General features: G+C 40.1%; 2 protein-coding genes across 4 annotated transcripts; one reads left to right on the top strand and one right to left on the bottom strand.

The window, feature by feature from the left end:
* Positions 1–416: 416 nt before the first annotated feature.
* Positions 417–13,527, bottom strand: LOC138616469 (nuclear mitotic apparatus protein 1-like). The gene is made up of 24 exons (XM_069690792.1): positions 13,451–13,527; positions 13,270–13,355; positions 13,036–13,109; positions 12,402–12,490; positions 12,241–12,315; positions 12,023–12,116; positions 11,742–11,907; positions 11,125–11,264; positions 10,764–10,875; positions 10,226–10,343; positions 9,749–9,889; positions 9,455–9,568; positions 5,863–9,309; positions 5,410–5,619; positions 5,091–5,263; positions 4,605–4,742; positions 4,001–4,106; positions 3,347–3,545; positions 3,043–3,179; positions 2,450–2,743; positions 1,966–2,067; positions 1,506–1,823; positions 863–909; positions 417–589 (listed from the first exon to the last, which is right to left on the bottom strand). Exons 1-24 carry the CDS (start codon positions 13,487–13,489, stop codon positions 586–588), a joined length of 6,423 nt encoding a protein of 2,140 aa, XP_069546893.1. The 5' UTR covers positions 13,490–13,527; the 3' UTR covers positions 417–585.
* A 1,268-nt stretch (positions 13,528–14,795) lies between these two features.
* Positions 14,796–21,366, top strand: LOC138615002 (lysosomal amino acid transporter 1 homolog). Of its 3 annotated transcripts, none has more exons than XM_069688672.1 (8): positions 14,796–14,963; positions 15,233–15,632; positions 15,751–15,880; positions 16,121–16,208; positions 16,406–16,515; positions 16,616–16,717; positions 19,379–19,564; positions 19,859–21,366. In XM_069688672.1, exons 2-8 carry the CDS (start codon positions 15,430–15,432, stop codon positions 19,973–19,975), a joined length of 936 nt encoding a protein of 311 aa, XP_069544773.1. In that variant the 5' UTR covers positions 14,796–14,963; positions 15,233–15,429; the 3' UTR covers positions 19,976–21,366. The 3 variants fall into 3 exon arrangements, with proteins under 3 accessions (XP_069544773.1, XP_069544896.1, XP_069544833.1); XM_069688795.1 differs by lacking the exon at positions 14,796–14,963 and adding an exon at positions 14,980–15,110; XM_069688732.1 differs by lacking the exon at positions 14,796–14,963 and adding an exon at positions 14,980–15,122.
* The last annotated feature ends 715 nt before the right edge of the window (positions 21,367–22,081 follow it).

The following is a 22,081-nucleotide window of genomic DNA, read 5'->3' as shown; positions in this document are numbered from 1 at the left end:
GATCTTAGATGTTTTGTTTAAGTGTTCCCTTTATTTTTTTTTAGCAGTGTATTATTTAGTATTAAAAACATTTTCATAAACATAGAATTTGGACTGACCACACCAAACTTCAGCGCCTTCACTTGTCCATTTATAACATAAACCAAGATAATTTTGTGATCAACTATTCAGACTGGCTTACTTTTTTTTTTATAAAATCGTGGCCCTTTGAAAATGCCAAGAGATACTGCCATAAATTGAGTCTGCACACAATGTATCCTTAACCCTGGGCACAATAATTATTTGATTGGAAGAGATATTTGTTCCATTTTTCAATTCGGATGCCCTGACAAATGTGTCATGAAATTAGAACCTGGTTTAATTAAGAGGCTTTCCCACAATGTCATTTATAACTTTTTATTCACAAGTATGTAAATATAATACAAAACAATTAAGGTAGAAGACAACATTGTAAAAAACAGGTCATCTGGGACCATAATAAAAACTAAGTTGTTTGTGAAAAAAACTAAAACATTTGATTGTGTTTAACAGTAGATGATCATAACTCCAATCTGGGAACCAGTCCTCAAATCTTCATCTTGCGAATTACCTGAGTAAAAAAAAAAAAAAAAGAAAAGAAAAGTGATTAACCCCCCCAAACAATCCACAGATAAAACATTTCAATAACAATATGAACATAACATTTAATGAAAGCTCCAAGTGCTGTTAGTGTTTCACACAGGAGAAACGTGGACACCCATCAGGTAAGAAAAACACTGAGATGTTACACCGTTAGCTGAGAAGCACCAACCAGCCTTATAGGTGAAGAGAAACAAAACTCATACAATTAATTAAAATGACTTGATTATTAATTAATAGGGACCTTTTCAGACTTCCAGCAAGGTTTTCCTGGTTTAGAGTCACATGCTTCTGTAAAGAGTGTATAAATTCAGCAAACTGTCATGACTGAACACATATTAAAAAAAAGAAAAAAGTTTAATCTTTATGGAGGTTTGCTCCAGTAGTTAGAACACTAATGAAGGACACAAAAACAATACATCTCTAGCAGTTTGTGCAACTTGTACAATGTTATGCTGTGTATTAGTCCTGCAAAAAAAAAAAAAAAAAAAAAAGTGTTAGATCAGTTAGGGCTATAAGTTAGTGTTGCTGTATTCAACAGCTTTTAAATAGCTTATAAAATTTTTTTTTAAAAAGGGCTTTTATCAGCATCAGTCCAGTTCCAATAAATATAATGTGGTTTCTCCTCTTTTACTGTAATTTATTCAAATTTTAATGCCAGACCTTCATTTGGTGGTGTGAATTTGTTTGATATTCTCATCATTAAGCTGCTTTTACTGTACTGTGTCTGCCAACATTGTATACATGTGACATTAAAGTTTACTACAACATCTCCATCCTCTGCTGTTGGTTAATCAGCTAATACAGATTCCAAGAGAATATAATTAGGTTTTCCCCGTAAAAACCCAAACAGATTTGTGTGTGTGTGTGTGTATATATATGTTTACCTTGCGAGCACTGGCTGTCAGTCCAGGAGACTTTGCAGACCTGCTGGTGACTTGAGGAGATTTCCTCAGTCCTTTAGTTGACACCTGGGGTGACTTAAAGCTGCCAACTCTGCCAGCTCGTCCCGCTCCAGCACGGGAAGTTCCTGAAAGCATGTTTTCCTGGCCCTTGCGTGCGCTTGACTGAGCGGGCGACTTCTTTAAACTTTTGCCCGGGGATTTGCGGGTGGAGCTGCGTAGTTTGTTCATCCCTTTCTTTAGGTAGTTGTTGTTTTTAGGTGTGTTGTCAACAGTGAACATCATGGACTGCCTCCGTTCAGCCTGAGAATAATAAAAGTCAAACTGTTAGCAAAGCATTACTAACATATTTACAACTGACTCCATAACAAACTACTTTGTCACCATTTTCAACCAACCAGTACATTTTGTGTGTATTTAATATGTATATATATATTAGACTCACTGGACTGAGGGCAGGATGCAGATGAGAGCTGGAAGATCCACTGCTCACGTTTCTGTTTTTGGGAGTGAGTGGACGAGGGAAGCAGCTGGCCCTTGTCTTTTTCTACAGATTGAGAAAAAGACAAACATGAAAAATACATTTGAAAATCTATAACTCATGAACATTTTTATTTTATTTTTATCACTTTTATAACAGCATAATAGTCTGAGTGTCCAAAACTATGACCAAAAAGTAAGGTCTCAGATTATCAGTGAAATACAGGACCCACTGACCTGTATTGGAATTTAGAGAATAATACTCAAAAATATGTCAACCTCTCGACCTTAACATGCTTTTGTAAACAAACACACACGACCAGGATCTTTCCAAATGAGGCTCACAAAAGGTTTCTACTGTGACAGAACGCTTTACAGTAAAGTTTGAAACATTAAAAGTTGAACCAAAATTCGTATCATATTCTCTAAAACATTTAAAGCAAACCAACCTCGGGTGAAGTTTGATGTACAGACAATGTAGACGAAGGTCGCTTTGGGCCTTTCGGGCTTCTCAGCTGAGAGGAGCTGGTAGTTTTTGTTGGCAGCTGGCCCGGCATCAAGGACAGGCGGTGAGAAAGAGTACTGGCTGTAGCACCTGCCTGTCCCGACATGTAGGAATGGCGATGGGTGACAAGGGAGTCCTGCAGCTGACCTGGCATCATGGATGCTCGACGGATCGTGTCGGATGGGTCACCTGTACGGAGTTCTTCGTCTGTGAAAGTGAATACACCACCGCGGCCAGTCTAGAGTAACAGACAGAAAGGGATTTCATAAAGCTACTGAGAAAAAGACCAATATTGCAACAAAACGTAATACACAAATCATCTTTTAAAGCTGCTGTCAATATTTGAGTAAGAGATCAAATTTCTTGGGAAAGAGACTGGAATCCAAAAATGCTGGCGTGATGCCACAACAGTGTAGCCTGCTTTATGTTTCTGTACTCATCACTGTATCGACTTCTAATCAGATAGAAGTTTAAGTTGTGTGTGAAACTGTGTGTCGGTTGGGTTCAGTGTGCGTCCGAGTGTTCCTCTCTGCTCACATCAGACTCCACAGGGTAGCTGCTCTTCAGATGAGGAAGGCAGGCCTTGTTCCTGGCCTGGAGCTCAGCGATCCTCAGCCAGTCTTCAGGTGCACCTTCAGGCTCGTTCTCTGCTCCCACACAGAACGTACCACTGGCTGAAGACAAACGGATGCAGGCAAATTGTTTTATTAATCAGTTAGTTAGGCATTCAAGTTATTTTTTACAGAAAGATTAAGCACTTTGGACATTAGATAGTTTATGGTTCTTAAAAATGAGGAATTGCTAGACGTGGGTAAAGTGGGTAATACAGGTATTTACTCACTCTGTGAAAGGATGGTGCTCCTTCTGTACCCTGGAAGACCAGTGAGCTGGTCGCTAGCAGCACTGGTCATTCTGGCAGGTTTGTCAAACAGCTCCATAGAAACGGGCTGGGCAGAGTGGGTCTTGGAGAGGTCTGATTGGGAGCGAGCTGAAGCCAGGCTGTAGAAGGTTTCATCACCTTCATTGCAACCTGGGGTTTTCTATGGATCAGAGTTCAACAGGTACTTATAATACTGTAGGGGGAGTGAGGGGATGTTTTAAAAGGGCAGATTAAACATTGATCTCAGCCATTTGCATGTATTGTGACATTTATGGAGTGTAAGAAGATGCACTCTGGTGCAATGCTACCAGCGACCAGAAAGATAAACAAAAGTCAATTTTAGAATGATAGTTAAAAAACTGAGACAACAATACCCTGGTTAGAGATAAAAAGCATTATCAGAAAAATGAAGACAGTTGTTAAAAGATACACAAAGATTTCTGCGGCATAGCGGGACATTTCATAGCGGCAATGTTTGAGCAAGAGTGAGAAAGAGACCCCTGTGATTTTAAAAATGTACAATGATTATTAAACTATACCAAGTTCAACAGTATGTGCAATAGTGTACATGCAAAAAAAAAAAATGCAGTAAGTGTGCTGATGAGTTTCCTCCACCTTGGTCAATGTGATGTTTATAACCTGCGTGGTCCTGCGTCGTTTCACAGATGAAGTTGGATTTTTCCATGCTGAATCCAGTTCCAGAGTGTGCTCTGCATTGGTCCTGGGGGATGAAAAAGAAGATGAAGAATCTCAATAACAGTGTGAATACAAAAACGCTTCTGGTTAGCAAGACTAGATTTTTGAAAAGAGTTCTATATCTGGTTCTTTCATAATCACCAGTTCTAAATAACTGTTATAAGATACAATTAAGAACAAATACTTTAATCTAGTTACTAGTGATTGGTAATATATATTTCTGCAAACTGGTGTATGCTAGATGACAAGGGTCTTCAACATAAAGTAAAAAAAAAAAAAAAAATGACTGGAGTGACTTTGAAAGAAGAATACAATTAAAACCTTCTGAATTTTCTAAACTTGAGTAAATAATGTAGGACAAATGGATGAGTAAATGTTAGCGATTTAAAGACACAAGTACAGCTGGTATGCTGTATACTGAATATACATTTAGGGGAACATCCACTATTTGATCACACTTGGCAAACAGATTAAAGACCTCAAAATTGTCTCTAACACCATGACTGTCACAATCATAACATACCTGTTGATCTGCCTGGTGTTTATCGGTGTGAAGTACAAGGTTTCCAGTGACTCGGCCTGTAGACCCCGACGTTTGGCTGCCAAACGTTCTGAACTGCGAACAAGCGGTGTGCTTGATTCTTCAGGTGCTAACAGTTTCCTGCAAAGGTTAAAAAAAAAAAAAAAAAAAAAGAATATTGGGCAAGATTACAAACACCATTTCCACTACACCTCATAATTTTACAAATAGGACAACCTGAAATTCACACAGCGAGTGACCAGCTGTGGTGAGAGAGCAGGGAGGTACTGCTCTTTACTTTTGACATCTGTTATTCAACTATCTGTACCACTTTACATGTGTATGGCCCAATGCATCACACGGGAGAGATTTTCTGAAAATGAGCGTGGTTATCCCAACTTTTAGGATATTGAATCCCCCGCACAAAACCAAATTTGATTTCCCACATGGTCACACGGCACTCTGAGAAGACTCTAACCCAGATGTTACCTTGTGGTGTTCAGAGAGTCTTCCAGAGAGCTCTGGTCCAGGCTGTCAGAGCTCATAGTCCTCTTCATGTGTACTTTAGTGTTGGGAACCTCAACGAAACGCGATTGTGGCACACTGCCTCCGTTGCCGTGAATCTTATTTTGTGTTCGCAGGGTTTGGTCAGCAAAGGCCAGCTACAGATAAACATATAGTGATGGAAATTTGAAAAAAAAAAAAAGAAAAAAAAAAAGAAAGAAATTTAAGTGTTTTCATATTGTTTAGTTCTTTTAGTTTCCGTCTCACTGTATGTGGTATTAATGCTTCTAAATACAATACCAACCTGTGCCTCCAAACTCGCCACACTGTTCAAGAGTTTCTTCTCGTTGGTTTGGGCCTGGTTCAGATCCACTTGAAGAAGCTTCTTTTCCAGAATAATAGCTTTTACTTCACTCTCTTTAAGCTCAAAGGAACATTTGAGCTCTTCCAACTCCTCTTCAGTTTTCTGGAGAAGCTGCTTCTTCCCGTTGTAGTGACTCACAGCATTCTCCATCTGTGGCATTGTGATAACAAAACAGGTATCTTAGTATTAATAGCTCCATCCAAACAACTCATCTCACTTCAAACCAAAAGAGAAAGCATATGGAACTGCAAGAAAACCAATGAATGTTACTGGATACAAGTAATAAAAGGAAAAGATCTAAATCATCTTTTTTTTTCTTTTACACTGAAAACTAATTTGTTATGTGCAAAGACACAAGTAGTCAAACCTGATTATGTTTGTGGTCACACCTACCTGAGTCTTGTAGTGTTCTGCAGCTTCTGATTTAGCAGCAAGGTGTTCCTGCAGGTCTTTCTTAAGCAGCTCTGTTTTTTCTGCTTTTTCTACCTCTTTCAACAGTGTCTCTTTCTCCATTTTCAACATCTCCAGCTCCTGCTGCAGCACAGATTCCAGTTTACGGGAGGCTAAGCTCTCTCTCTCTATGGCCTGATTGGCTTGAGAGAGTCTCTCCTTCTCAATGACTACAGCTTCAACCTGTTTCTTTAGAGCTTCACAATCCTTGTCTGCTTGGAGTATCCTGGCCATGAGTAGTTCTTTTTCCTGAACAAAAGCCTCTTTCTCTTTGAGGGTTTCTTGACGTAATAGTTCTGCTTGCTCTGAACTTTGATTTTCTAACAAGTTCATCTGTTCCTCTTTTGCCTGGATCTGTTCCTTAAGAATTATAATCTCCTCCTCAGAGATTTTCAACATGTTTTCAAAGGTATCTTTTTCCTTAGAGAACTCAACTTCTTTCTGAGCCAGCAGGTTCTCTTTAGCTTGAACCTGCTCTGTTGCAGTCTTAAAGGATTCACTCAAACTCTGCAATCCATCCCTGAGAGTTTGAATCTCATTCTTGAGGAGCTCTGACTCCATGCAGCTCTCTGATTTCAATGCATCAACCTCATCCTCTTTAGCTTGGATCTTCTCTGTAAGACATTCCACCTCCTCCTCAAGAACTACACTTCGCTTTCTGAGTTCCTCAATATGCAAAGTGCTTTCGTGCTCCTGCTTGGCCATCAGATCTTCTTTGGCTTTAACCTGGTCCTTGGAAATCTCAAGAGACTCACTCATGGTTTTAATTTGTTTGTTCAGACCGTCAAGCTCCTTCTGCAGCAATTCAGAGTGTGCAGAGGTCTCATTCCTTAACTGAACCAACTGCTCCTCCTTTACATGAATGTCTGCATTTAGCCTCTTGACTTCATCCTTAGATGTTTCCATCTGCATCTGTAGCACCTCCACATGTTGAGTACTCTGTAGTTGCTGTTCAGCAAACACATTTTCCTTGGATTGCAAATTCTCCTCAGCAGTCTTCAGGGTGGAACTAAGATGCTCAACCTGATTCTTTAAATCGTGGTTCTCTTGACATAATAGTTCTGCTTGCTCTGAACTTTGATTTTCTAACAAGTTCATCTGTTCCTGTTTTGCCTGGATCTGTTCCTTAAGACTTATAATCTCCTCCTCAGAGATTTTCATCATGTTTTCAAAGGTATCTTTTTCCTTAGAGAACTCAACTTCTTTCTGAGCCAGCAGGTTCTCTTTAGCTTGAACCTGCTCTGTTGCAGTCTTAAAGGATTCATTCAAACTCTGCAATCCATCCCTGAGAGTTTGAATCTCATTCTTGAGGACCTCTGACTCCATGCAGCTCTCTGATTTCAATGCATCAAACTCATCCTCTTTAGCTTGGATCTTCTCTGTAAGACGTTCCACCTCCTCCTCAAGAACTACACTTCGCTTTCTGAGTTCCTCAATATGCAAAGTGCTTTCGTGCTCCTGCTTGGCCATCAGATCTTCTTTGGCTTTAACCTGGTCCTTGGAAATCTCAAGAGACTCACTCATGGTTTTAATTTGTTTGTTCAGACCGTCAAGCTCCTTCTGCAGCAATTCAGAGTGTGCAGAGGTCTCATTCCTTAACTGAACCAACTGCTCCTCCTTTACATGAATGTCTGCATTTAGCTTCTTGACTTGATCCTTAGATGTTTCCATCTGCATCTGTAGCACCTCCACATGTTGAGTACTCTGTAGTTGCTGTCCAGCAAACACATTTTCCTTGAATTGCAAATTCTCCTCAGCAGTCTTCAGGGTGGAACTAAGATGCTCAACCTGGTTCTTTAAATCGTGGTTCTCTTGACATAATAGTTCTGCTTGCTCTGAATTTTGATTTTCTAACAAGTTCATCTGCTCCTCGTTTGCCTTGATCTGTTCCTTAAGACTTATAATCTTGTCTTCAGAGGTTTTCATCATGTTTTCAAAGGTATCTTTTTCCTTAGAGAACTCCACTTCTTTCTGAGCCAGCAGCTTTTCTTTAGCCCGAACCTGCTCTGTTGCAGTCTTAAAGGATTCATTCAAACTCTGCAATCCATCCTTGAGAGTTTGGATCTCATTCTTGAGGACCTCTGACACCATGCAGCTCTCTGATTTTAATTTATCAACCTCATCCTCTTTAGTATGAATTTCTTGCCTCAGCTGTTCAACCTCCTCCTCAACAACTGCAGTGTGCTTTCGGAGTTCTTCAATCTGCAAAGTGCTTTCGTGCTCCTGCTTGGCCATCAGATCTTCTTTGGCTTTAACCTGGTCCTTGGAAATCTCAAGAGACTCACTCATGGTTTTAATTTGTTTGTTCAGACCGTCAAGCTCCTTCTGAAGCAATTCAGAGTGTGCAGAGGTCTCATTCCTTAACTGCACCAACTGCTCCTCCTTTGCATGAATGTCTGCATCTAGCCTCTTGACTTCATCCTTAGATGTTTCCATCTGCATCTGTAGCACCTCCACATGTTGAGTACTCTGTAGTTGCTGTTCAGCAAACACATTTTCCTTGAATTGCAAATTCTCCTCAGCAGTCTTCAGGGAGGAACTAAGATGCTCAACTTGGTTCTTTAAATCGTCGCTCTCTCGACGTAATAGTTCTGCTTGCTCTGAACTTTGATTTTGTAGAACGTTCATCTGTTCCTCTTTTGCCTGGATCTGTTCCTTAAGACTTACAATCTCCTCCTCAGAGGTAGTCATCATGTTTTCAAAGGTATCTTTTTCCTTAGAGAACTCAACTTTCTTCTGAGCCAGCAGCTTTTCTTTAGCCTGAACCTGCTCTGTTGCAGTCTTGAGTGAGTCACTCAAACTCTGCAATCCATCCCTGAGAGTTTGGATCTCATTCTTGAGGACCTCTGACTCCATGCAGCTCTCTGATTTCAATGCATCAACCTCATCCTCTTTAGCTTGGATCTTCTCTGTAAGACATTCCACCTCCTCCTCAAGAACTACACTTTGCTTTCTGAGTTCCTCAATCTGCAAAGTGCTTTCTTGCTCCTGCTTGGCCATCAGATCTTGTTTGGCTTTAACCTGTTCCATGGCAATCTCAAGAGACTCACTCATGGTTTTAATTTGTTTGTTCAGATGGTTATGCTCCATCTGCAGCAAATCAGAGTGTGCAGAGGTCTCAGTCTTTAACTGAACCAACTGCTCTTCCTTTGCATGAATCTCTGCATTTAGCCTCTTGACTTCATCTTGAGATGCTACCATCTGCATCTGGAGTGCCTCCATATTCCGAGTACTCTGTAGTTGCTGATCCGCAAACACATTTTCTTTAGATTGTAAATTTTCCTCAGCAGTCTTCAGGGAGGAACTAAGATGCTCAAACTGGTACTTTAAATCTTGCATCTCTTGACGTAGTAGTTCTGCTTGCTCTCTTTCAGTCTCCAAAAGGTCTCTCTGGCAATTTAAGAAAAGAAGACAAAAAGTAGTCAGCTCATTCAAAATAGATTTTATAATAAGCTAATTGAACACATTTTATTATCAGGCCAACATTTACCGAATTAACTTCGACAATTCAGTTGCAAAGAATTATGCACCTTACCTCTATTACAGGTCCCATATTTTCTCCTGCTTCTTCCTCAGTAGCCTTCCTAATTTCTTCCTCTAACAAAGAAATCTTCCCTTGGAGAATTGGAATTTGTTCGGTCAGGTTGTCCTGAGAAACAAGAAGAGGAATTGTACATGAAACCTCTTTTTGCAGAACCCGTAATGTAACCAGATTAACAGAAGGTCAAGAGTTATTATAATATAACATAATATTGCTTTAAAGCATCGGATTGCTTTGGAAAAAAAATAATCTGAAACAGTTAGAATAGTTGTTAATTCTATCTTCTACCTTTTCAGCTGCTGCTTGGATGAGCTCAGACTGTAGGTGGCTTATTTTGCTTTCCCACTCCTCCTCAACAGATCCTCGAGTTTCTTTCAGTCTGTAAACTTCTGCCTCAAAGTTGGCCCTCTGTGAACTTATTGCTCTCATCTGAGAAAATATGAAAAGAAAGCTTTAACGATCTGTATAGAGTGAAAGTTAAAACCTCAACAATGATGTATTAGACTGCTTGTAATGTGAAACGGTTGCTAGGAATGCAAAACTCTCTGGATGTAAGAAATGCAGATAACTGTAATTTATTGCAAATTCCTTTTATTTATAGCCCAGTATAACAAATTTGCCTCAAGGGGCTTTACAGTCTATACAGCATTCAACACTCTCCATATAACTTGGTCAAGCATTTTCCTAGCGTGACCAAGCAGAAAACAAAGATGAATTCATAACAAGATTGAATTTAACAGAGAAAAGTTTTCACATGTGTTTTACCTGCGAGGAGAGTAGACCATTTTCATCTGTAAGCTCATCCACTTTACGCTCCATAAGTGAAGAGGTACTCTTTAGATCTTTATTTTGCTTCAACAGCTCATCAAGACGCATTCTTAACCTAAAACAAAAAATGGTTAGCAAAGCAGTTTCTTTGTAACACTTTCACACCAAAATCTTCCTGGTATAAAATAAATATTTCCTTTATTCGTCTTGAATACAAAATAATAGCAAGATTATGATATTATTGTGTAAAAAAAATGCATAAAGAATGTTATTATTATTATATTATTACATAACTTTGCAGAATTTTACTAAAGTTTGAAAATAAAATAACATTATAAGCTACTAGCTCAGTCTGTTCTGTCTAATATTAAATGGAAAAGTATTGTCTGAGATGGCTGCTGTCAAGAAACTAAAAAAGTACTCGCATTAGAGATGTACAAGGTGTTTTAGCTCAGGCATGCATTAATGAAGGGGGCTTAATTATTATTGAAAAACATTTTAAAAGAATTGGTTGGCTCTGTTCTTGGGTACTTACGAGTTGTTCTTGGTCTCAAGCTCCTTGATCTGTTCTCGGATAACCTGCTCCTGATCACCGTGGTCTACTTTCATCTTATCCAGTCGGTACTGCAACTGGTTTATATTGGACTCTGGGAAAAAAAAACATTTAATTTGAGTATAATTTGAAGAAAAGATGAAACAAGCAGATATAAAAATATTAATACACAGAACACATTCGGTTTCTCACAGTTTATGCCTTCAGCAAAACTTTAACAGAACACTACAAGTTTGTTAAATAAGAATTGTTGTAAAAGAAACGGCAAAAAACACAAAACTTTTTACCCGTTTTTTTCCATCAGGCTAACTAAATGCTTTTATCCCAACACAAAATGTGGTACCTTTCTGTGAAATGAGTGCAAACTTGTTGGCCAACTCCCTCTCCAAACTGTCTCTATAGTCTCGCTCCTTTATCATCTGTCGCTGCACTTTCCTCAGCTGAAATTTAGGTGTGTTCATGATATCCTGCAGAGGAGAGTTGCTGCGGGAATAAAAATAGATCAGGTAAGGTAAAGAATTAAAAACATAGCATCCGGTTGACTTCCACATATGGATACGGAGAGACTTAAGTTTGGCGTGAAATGTAAAATTCCATTTACATGTACATGTATGCAGAGTATGTATTGTATTGAATTCGTGTTCATATAAAACCTAACTATAAGTTTTGATAACAAACACCACTAATAAAGCTGCTTTCCCTAATTGCTTTGGGCAGAAGATGTTTGATTAAAAGACATCAAGCAATTGAAGCAGAAACATGTCTCACACATAATAATCATTATTTCATTATGTCAAAAGAAAATAAAACTCCCACTGACACTTAAAGTTAGTTAATGCATGTTCATGAAACATTATCTCAAGGATCTTACATTTTTTTGATTGACATTACAAATTTGTCTTTGACATAAAACAAATATATTAAGCACATGTTAGATTGCTTTTAATTCCACATTGATACCTGGTCGAGGAAGAAGCCACAGTTTGCATGTCGACAAATGTGACTTTCTGTGTGCGGTGGAAGATGGGGGACTCATCATCTGACAGTGAGGACAAGGTTGACACATTTGAGGTGGAAGTGGAGGTTGTTGCTGATCGCTCAAATACTTCACAAGGGACAGGCAAATCTGAAACACAGTGTGCAACTTGCATGTTAAATCAAAACTAGAAAACTAATGTTACGTAGCCTCTTAACATGGCATATACTGAAGACACCAAAAATTTAATAAATTTGTGACTTACATCTCCTTGCCAAGTAAGCGTCAAGTCCACTGCTCAGAAAAACACAGCCCTCACTCTCCATCACAAAGGAGCAAGTTAGGTTTGCCAGTTCTCGCTAACAGTGTGGGGAAAATATACACTGGCTTAGAATTAAAGGGTAACACAACACATAACCCACGATGAATTACATGAGATCTCAAGTGATGCACACAGTACTAGAAAAACAGCTTTTTGCTCACCTCCACATCGGACTCCAACATGTTTAGTGTGCAGCGGTCATTCATCATGTCATGGTAAACAAGCAACAACAGCACCTGGTGAGATAAAAAAAAAAAAAAAAGTGGTCAGAAGGGGTCTTTATTTATGTTTGTCCATTATTCTTTTCCCCTCCGTCTTTTACCTTTGCAATTTCTACTGCAAGGTCGATGCCATCTCTTATGTTGTCCCAAGATACAGATGTGTCTTTGGTTGCACTGAATCTGCAATCCCCTAACAAACAAAAGAAACACAAGTTAATTCTCTAAAGACTGCTATATCTTTCTGCCTAACTTCACAAGTAACTTAAAGAAAAGGAAAAAGTGGGACTGACATTAGTATGTTACATTTTACAGGTGTAATAGGACACACTTTAGACCACACCCATTAGTAATGCAGGGTGTGGCAAGGGTGCAAAAGATCTGTGATTTATATCACATAAAACAACAACTTTAATCTAGGAAACCACCTACTCTGAGGTATCATGCAGACATTTTCAGAAATATAGCCTTCATATTGCTGTCTCACCACAGTCAGATAAGAAAATCAATCAGTCACTTTAATCTATATGCTAGTATGCACTAAGAGTATGATATGTCTGGGAACAAGTATCAGGGAGACAGAAAGATCCAGCACTGTGCTAAGAGCTGTGATTCACCATCCTGAGATGATGCTGGACACTTCATACATTTTGCATTAAAAAAAAAAAAAAATCACACTTTAAAAGAGCAGTATCACAAGATATTTTTTTTTTTTTTAAAAGGACTGCAAAAACTCACTTTCCACAAAGTCTGCAATGAGTCTGAACCGACCATCAATGGAGTTACTCAAACATGTGTTGGAGTCTCTTTTCCTGAGATGACAAAAGGATGAAAGAAGACCAAAATTGAGGTTTACAACGAGATTCGGGATCTCTTTATTTCTATGAACGCGTGTCTAAAAACTAGTTCACAAGTCAGTGACCTTCCCTTGTTTACAAAGGCCGAGCAGTTAAACACCTCGCTCCTACTTACAGCATATAAACAAGCTTCAGCAAGACTGCTCCATCTTGTAACTCTTCAATACTCAATTTTCTGTCGGACAGTTTCAAACTGTTGACCTGCAACAAGATAGTTTGAAACACATAGGTCAATTCAACTGCAAATATAATAAGCTTCAGTGGAATATTTGGACTATACTATACTATTAACTTACCCAGCACAGAAGAGCCTTGACACCCAAGTTGATCGCCATCTTGGCTGACCCTTTATCTAAAAAAGGGATTTAAACCTGGAAGCGAAAAACAAAGTGCAGCTAAATAAGTGCATCCATCTTAGGAATTAGCAGAGAAAAACTTGGGTAAGGAACGAATTTTTATCCACAATTAGCCATTTGAGTATTTAAACGTGACTATAGTTTGTCTACAGCTCACTAACTTTGTTTTTAGCAAAGGTAGGTTGTCATTCATATGAACCCATATTGATTAATCGATAGTTAACTTACTGCTACATTAAATAAAGCTGCCTGTTTTTTTTTTTTTAAGCGATCGTTAAGTAACACCGATTCTGAATTGCCAACGGTGATAAAATGCTGACTCACCTTAAAAGACGACGACTCTTGCCACTTTTACCGTGTCGTATTAATTTGTTCTCTGAAAAAGAGTCCTCATACCTGACAACACGCAGCCACCGCTGCGAAATAAACTGTCCCACCGCCCAGCCAAAATTCAAATAGGAATAGAAGATTGAACCAGCCAATCAGTTTTCACTTACCGACGCTTCTGAAAATAGGCGCAGTTGATTGGCTTAAAGGCCGGAAGTTGACCGGATATTGCGTTCGTTATTTACGTCTGGGTTGGGCAGTTCCGAGCCAGACAGAGCTGGGGAGTTTAATATGACGTTTACAGACAGCTTAAACACACTTAAAAACAACAAACAAACAAAACTACATTTGTGTATAATATTCCTCGTGTTAGACTTATATCTCTTGGAAAGTTGATTTGCGTAGTTGAATGTTGAAAAGTGCAGGGACAGATGTGCTGTGTGCTCCGACACCACCATCCAGTGGGTGCTAAGGCAAAATGTCAAAATAAAAAAGTTCTCAACAAGTAACCAGTAGCCTACATAAAATGCATGTTAATGCTTTCATTGCGAATTAAACAACATGTCTTAAACCCAATGCAATCAACAGTATTTATAAATCTCTGGTCAAAAAGTGGAGAGTTGAAATGAATGCAACATTTACTTCAATTTGGTTTTTGACTTTTGGTCAGACAAAACAAGACATTTAAAAGAGATCTCTTTCAGCATGTATTATCTTACGATGGGCTCAAATGAAACGTGTTAACACGTTTAAAATGAGTCTTTGTGTCAAACGTGTTCAAAATTACGATGTTCAACATGGACACGTTCAAAATGAATGTCGCGTTTACACGATGGGTTTCTCTTTTTAATTCACTAATAAAATAGTATTTTCCACGTGGGCCATCCAACGATCGTCTGTGAGTTTTTGTTTATTTTTTATTTTTATTTTGAATTTACACCGGATGTGGTGTTTTACTCCGCCCGTGTGGGCGCTGAAGGGACCACCGGTGATGGACGATAACACAGGGGGCTTTCTGTAATCGCCTCTAAAGGCTCACGTCGCTTGCAGAAACGCGTACGAGGATGCTGGAAGTTCACACAGACCCACAAACAGTCTGCAATCGGCTGCGAGTCCATTTGGTCAGGTCAGAGGCTGTTGAAGCTTATTTTAGCCGCTTTTTTGTTTGTTAGCATCTCCAAGTCTATTCAAATTAGCCTAAACAAAGCTAATCTGAAGCTGCTGTCCACGCTCGAAGTGGCTCGCAGGACAACATGTTGACGTTGAAGAAAGTGTAAATTAAAACGTATTTGCCGAAATGACTTGACATTTCTTACTTGATCCTTTTTCATTACATCACGCAATACATGAATTGATTTGTTTTTGTTGATAGTCTTGTTTATTTGCCTTCCTCAGACTCGTGAAATGACAGAGCAGGTCTCCGCACGTGTGTTACACGGGGTAGGTGGGGCTGTCGGGTCTGCTTCTGTCAGCTTTTGGTGCCAAAAGTAAACGCACATCTACTCCAGCCCGAGAATCGGGAGGAGGAGGAGGAGGAGGAGGAGGAGGAGGGATAACAGCAGCTGAGGGGCGGACACAGCCAGTCTCTCCCCATGGCCACCGCGCGTTTCCCCGGGAAGAGTGCAGACGTGGCCGCCGTCAACTGGACCGCTCCGGCGCCGGGCAGGCCGCTGTGTGTTAACGGGACCCCGTGGATCCTCTACCTGCTGGAGGAGTGTGTGGATAATATCTGGGAGTACTGCAGCGTGGTGATAGGACTCATATCCATGTTCTGTTTTCTGCTCTCCACTCTCCCGTAAGTTGTGGTTCTGATGTTTGCCAGTCCAAGAACGAGTTTGGAGGTGACACAAAGTTCAAATCTGGCAAATGTGATTTATGTTAATTGTTGATATTTTTCTATCTTATCTATGAAGACAAGTCTATGAGGCCTACCGGAACGGTAAGGTGGAGGAGGCCATGTCTTTTGGGTTTCTCTTCTTCCTCTTCAGTGGAGACCTGACCAGCTTTGCAGGCTGCTACCTCACTAACCAGCTGCCAATTCAGGTGAACACACACAACCCAGCCTGCCTCCCTTTCAGCTGCTGAGGTCCGGTGGCTTTGCACTGAACTCTGTTGTTAGTGTCCTTTGGTGATGTTAGCTATTTTCAGCTCATAAAGGTGAATCCACAGCCTATATCCATATTGTACATTCAAAAATAGAACCTGCTGCCACACATTTGTGAACTGGTATGAATGGAATAATCTTTTGTTTGCTTTCTCTCTCCCTTCCTGTCCAACTCTCAGGTAGTCACAGTGGTGTTTTACATCTTCACAGACCTGATCCTCATCTCCCAGTTCCTCTACTATAAGATCAAAAACAGCTCCAAAAGAAGTAAGACTTTGACAGAGATGCCCTTTAAGCACAGCAACTAGGTTTGAAATCATTTAGAAACAGTCCACCAAAGAGCACTGACAAGTTGTTTCATTTCAACTGCACACAGTTCTGAATATACAGTTATGCTCTGTTTTTGCAGTCTTTGTCACTGGATACCCGTAATATCTTAAAGTTGATGTGTGTTTGTCCTCTAGAGAGTCCTGCGTTGAAGTGGATGTGTCTCATGTGGTGTGGCGCTGCTACGTTAGTTCTCCTGGCCTTACCCAAACTCATCATAGACAATAGTTCAACTTTAGACAGCCAGGTAGGATAAACGTGAATTTACTTTTGACTCAAGATTGTGACTACACTGTTTCATGTGAAGGTGCAACATTGACACTCTCTCTGTCCTCCTCCGTCACCAGAGTCCTGCTACCTCCAAATCAGTGGAAATCACTGGCTATATAAGTGGATACATGGCGTCCATCTTCTATCTCTGCTCCCGGTTTCCCCAGCTCTATAAAAATGTAAGCAACACGTTATTTGCTTGATTCAGTTAAGGTGTGGAGTTTGTTTCATTTTTTTCTCCTCAACATGTCTGTGTCTGAGCAGTGCTGCTCTCTCTGGCTCTTATTCCAGGAGGTTCATGTGAATATGTAGATATATTTGTGTGTTAAAATGAAAACCAGGCTTTGAATACAATGGTGCTGTTGTACTGAGAAAACATCCTGGCTCAAATGCAGCTATTAATCACCAGAGGGGATCGTCTCAGTAGGCTGCTGGTGCCAGAGAAACTTCAGGGCATTAAACGTACACTCACTGATTATTGTAAATCATTGAAGTCAGAATAGCCTTGGGAAAATTCCCACATGTTCAAACAACAAAGTCCCAAACATTTCCAGCCACTTCGTGAAATCACAATCTTGCAATTGCAGTAACGCATTAAAATTCAGCCAATGTCCCTAATATTTGCTGGGGATAACCATTTTACAATTGTCCTGCAATTTTTTCATCATTACAAGTACTCAGTAGAAGCTCTGCTGAAGGCATTGTGGCACAAAATCAGTTTTTCCAAACAAAACTTCAAATTAACTCTGCCTCTCTTAAACCTGTCAGAGATACCTCACACTGCTGTCCGCACTGTCTCCAGGAAGTATTATAGACTATCCCGATCATGACTAGCAGATGAACATGACATCTGCCAGTCATCTCTTCAGCGTAAGTTAGCGCAACTCACCCTCGCTCTCGTCTTGCTACCCCATTGCTGTTACAGACTATGGCAAAAGCCCCTATGATCCAAGTGGAACAATTGCTGTTTCCTAAGAGGTTTCCCCAAATGTGGAGGAGCCCATGACACATACAGCAGCTCTGATTTCCGGAACCTAGCTGTCTTGTCAACACGGGTACATAATGCCTGCACCTGGTATCAAGCACCACTGATTGATCCCACAGGGCATTCGAGCTCCATAATACTGGTGAAAAACATCACGCTCCCTCCATGAACCCTCCATTAACAACAAGACCTGCCATTTGGTTCCCAAAGCCGATGTGGACACGCTGATTTAGCAGCCGAGTACACTTTGACAGTGACAAGTGTGAAACCTTTAACCTGTCTGGAAAGCTGCCACCTGTGCTTTTACTCACCAGTTCTCACACGCACAACATTTGTCATCATATTCACAACATTTAGGGGAGGCCCTGGTGCTCTGAATAGTTGCAATGACAATTCGTGGAAGACTGGTGGTAGTCGGGTTTAACCTTTTACGGACCAGGCCCATAGAGCCGTGCGCTCTGGATGAGGCTGGAAGATCTCCCCATGTGTCCGAGACAAGAGATCTCTGCAGACAGGCTGAGGCCGTTGATGGCTGCGTAACAGCTGAAATATCTCGGCTTGCCAGTGTTTTCCCACCAGTGGGGAGCTATCAGAGTTAGGGTGATCAGCTCTAACAAGAAAGATGCACAGGAGGGCACGTGGCCACTCGTACACCAGAGCGTTCAAACCCCATTGGAACGGTCCGGTCAGACACGGGGCACTGAGTTGTCTCAACTGGTGCAACGAGGTCTATCTCAGCCTGACCATGTGTCTTTGAAATTTTAGCCACCGCCTCACCGTGGAGTCTCCGATCCTTGTAGCCAGGACAGCAAATCCATCCCTCGGGTCAGGATACCGACCACGTGCGTGGCTTCCAGCGATAATAAGCGAGAGCTGCTCCACATCATCAGTTTGTGCGCCAGCGTGTGCAGGTGACGTGAGCGCAGCCCCCTTTAGTTGTTGATATATGCCACTACATTGGTACTGTCCTCTCGGAAAGGGCAGAACGTGTTTGAGCATGTGTGAGCTCCATGTGATATTTTATGTCCTGCCTCTGTGCAGGACTCCCCAGCTTGCTAGAGAGCTATCTGTTGTAATCGCCTGAAGTCCGGGAAAGCCATGTGTCAAACACAAAAACAATCTGAAATCCTGGAGGGACTGATTTTCACCATGTCATTTTTAGTGGCAGGTTTACAATAAAAACAACAGCTCTTCCAAGATTTCCTTTCCTATGACAAACACTTGTTGTTTGCCTCGTATTGCGTAGGTTCAGCCGAGGGAATAAGCCTCAATTCACGCTTTGTTGCCAAGTACACCTTTGGGGACAGATTGCCACAGCCCAGTATAAAACTCCATTATCCAGTCAAGGTTAAAATGTGTCTTAGGTTTCATGCTATTGAATGGATGCTTTCTTAATGGAGAGAAGTGATGAACACAGCCAGCCTCTGTGTTTCAAGTACACTCACACAGCACACCCACTTCCTGCTGTTTGTGCTGAATGATTCACTGTTTTTTTAGTAGAATTAAGTGATTGTTGGTTATCTTCTCTTTGGGGAATTTGTTAATTGCAATGAAATTATAAAATAAAACCAGCCGTATCTGTTAATTCTGTTGCGGGTGTCTGTGTCTGCTTCGAGTCGAGTACACTGAAAGGAGATTAATGTAAGTGAAACAGAGCAATAGTACCCAGCCTTTTCCCTTCTAACTGACTGGGTTTTCATGTGTGTATATCTGAAGGTGGAGCTCCAGTAATGCCACAATGATAAAGTAAACAAGTAGTGCTAATAATTAATACCTACAAGCCCCGTGCAGGTCCTGTGGTGTTTTTTTGTTGTTTTGCCTCTACATTCAATGTTGTAAACTCCATCCCCTCTAGTTCCAGCGACAGTCTACAGAGGGCACCTCCTACCTGCTGTTCGCCCTGGCCATGATGGGGAACGGAACGTATGGGTTAAGCGTCATAGTGGTCCTCCCTGCACTGAGGGGCTCCAAACAGACCTTCATCATCAAACATCTGGCCTGGCTCATCGGCAGCCTGGGGGTCCTCATACTTGACTTTTTTGTATCCTTTAAACCACACGGCTTGGCGTTGTGCCGAGTCAACTGTAGAATGCTAAAGGCAGCACCTGCATACGAAACATGACTCCTTTAGGAAACCAAATGTTGCAGTAATTTGTTCGACATTGTAGCCGTGTTGAATAATTGATCACATCCTAAACTTGTACTTCTGTTTCACAGTATTCAGGTATTGCTCGTAAGGGCAGCACATTTTGAACAGTCAACGTGCTATTTAAATCTGTTACTGGTGTTAAATGTCATCTGAACTCTGGATTTATATGCCCCTTGACCTTGTCAGGTGACTGCCCAGTTCGTCATCTACAGAAAGAACATCTCTGCTGAAAGCAGTGCACTACTCGGCGTCCCAGAGGTGGAACCTCTTCTGTGTGAGGAAGAGGAGCTGTCGGTGCTATAGGACGGAGATGGGACCCCAGCATGGACCACCCACTCAGTCACGGACAGCCTGGTCAGGCCATGTTTGTTTTCTCAGTGATCGCTTAACAGCATCCGAGAACAGAGACATTGCAGAAGCAGTGGTGAAGGTACGAGCTGCCATCTTGTTGTTGTACCGGCAGGTGATTACAGTGCACTTTTAGAGTCTGACTTTGTTGCTGTGAGAGAAGACAAACACAATGAACTCTTTTGTGGATTTAGGCAATATTATGGCAGGAGAAGCTACACAAAAGATATAGTTAATATATCCCTTAACACTGGAGATTAAATAAGTGCTAGTTTTGAGGCATTTCCACTCTGTCTCGTCAGGTCTGTCAGCATGACTTGAGTCATTTTCTGATTGTGAGCCCTGTCATTTTTGATGGAGTATTCCACAGGGATTTTTGTTTTGGATGGAATAACTGTATTTTTATATGCCATCGGGGAGCCTACACACCCAGAGGAGGACGCTTGGTGCCAGATGTTACTTCACAAACGCAAGCTTTATGGAAGAGTGAAGTGCCTGTTATATCTACACATTTTGACAGGGTAAATACCCACAAGTATTATTCTAAGAGACATGGCAGTGGGGGATTTTTTTTTCTTTTTCTTTTTCTTACTTGAGTAAATAATTTACTGCCATGCGATGTAAAGCCAGTAAGAGCGCAGAAATAGCAGAACCAACGCTCATGCTCTTATGTGAAGCTGGCTGACAATGCATTCAGGTTTCTTTTTCCCTGGCTGTCATTTCTGGATGGCTAACAGGAAACTATCACAAGCAAAATGTTAGTTTGTGTAGTTTCAAATAGACAGGTGGTAAACATCTGTAAGGGCCATCTCGCCTCCTCAAAGATGTTTATTAAATGGTCTCTTCTACTTACAAGGCTTGTTGCACTTCCCTGCTTTCTTTCTTCTCTCTGCTTTCTGCTGTCCCAGAGAAATATGTTGTGCCTTTTTTCATCGAAAAACAGTCTTAATATAAATGCACTGTATATATATATGTTTCTGACCTAAATTATTTTTAAATTAAATCAAATTTCTAAACCAGTGATTTACTTAAGACTTTGTTATTTCTTCGAAAATGCAGTGGAACTTCTTTTCCCTGAATATGATCTGCCTCTGTAAGTGTTGTGAGTAGAGTTAACTTTTCAAGTTTTCTTGGAGTCGCATCTTCTTTTGTAAATTTTCAATGATGTTCATTAAAGTCATGACTGTTTGAAAATGTGTCTTAAGAATAGACAGAAGATATAATAGAAACAGTAATAGGGTGGTAAAGAGAGCCTTGGTCAAGTAATGACGTTCAAAACACATTTCTGAGCTGTCATCAGGTCTAAAGTCTAATATATATAAATTACAACTGTAATGAAGCTCATAAGGACAAAGTATTTAAAAAAAATTAAATAATAATTTGTTTTTTATTTATTTATATATATATACATATATAAATAAAACTTTTTTATTTATTTATATATATCATTATTTATATAACTATTTATTATATATATATTTATATATATAAATATATATTTAAAGTATTTATTTATATATATATTTTTAAAATAATTTGTCCTTATGAGATTCATTACAGTTGTTTCCAGAGTTAACGCTAAGCGAATAGATAACAACAAAGAAGAGCAAAAAAACAAACACGCTAAATAGTTGTCTTATTGATGAGCAGTTAAACTTTGTAATTGTTTTTTTTGTAAATAAATCCTCATTTAGATCGGTAGCTAAACAAAACTAACAGCCTGTCAGTACTGTGCCATATTGTCATAGAGTATGTATGTGTGTAACCTGATTATCTGCGTAACTAAAGTTCTGTGCTTGCCGAGATCTGCAGATTTCTCTACCTCATTAAAATGTGGACATGATTTATTTTTCTGTTTCTAATCGGAGCTCTGAGCTTAATGTGTGGAAACAGTGTCTCTCGACATGAAAGGGAAATTAATTGGGCACACAGCATTTAAAAATGGGAGAAGCGATATCAAAACATAACATTTAATTGTCCAAACTACTATATTTATCACAATAACATGGAACAACATCTATTCTATTCTAGTCAGGCAATGCAATAGTCTATATTTATGTA

The sequence above is a fragment of the Brachyistius frenatus genome, unplaced genomic scaffold (assembly GCF_029030835.1).
Source record: "Brachyistius frenatus isolate BFR_SWC_R1_liver_20210118 unplaced genomic scaffold, ASM2903083v1 Contig_1, whole genome shotgun sequence".
NCBI classification, from domain to species: Eukaryota; Metazoa; Chordata; class Actinopteri; family Embiotocidae; genus Brachyistius; species Brachyistius frenatus.
Note: the sequence above shows the minus strand (reverse complement) of the source record. Positions and strands in the feature narration are given on the sequence as shown.

Coding starts and splice junctions, on each gene's coding strand:
- LOC138616469 (XM_069690792.1), bottom strand. CDS start 13,489: ATGGCGATCAACTTGGGTGTCAAGGCTCTTCTGTGCTGG. Junction 11,265..11,741: donor GTGGCTTCTTCCTCGACCAG/GTATCAATGTGG, acceptor TTATTCCCGCAG/CAACTCTCCTCTGCAGGATA. Junction 5,620..5,862: donor CAGAACACTACAAGACTCAG/GTAGGTGTGACC, acceptor ACAATGCCACAG/ATGGAGAATGCTGTGAGTCA.
- LOC138615002 (XM_069688672.1), top strand. CDS start 15,430: ATGGCCACCGCGCGTTTCCCCGGGAAGAGTGCAGACGTGGCCGCCGTC. Junction 15,633..15,750: donor TTTCTGCTCTCCACTCTCCC/GTAAGTTGTGGT, acceptor TTATCTATGAAG/ACAAGTCTATGAGGCCTACC. Junction 16,209..16,405: donor CAAAAACAGCTCCAAAAGAA/GTAAGACTTTGA, acceptor TTTGTCCTCTAG/AGAGTCCTGCGTTGAAGTGG.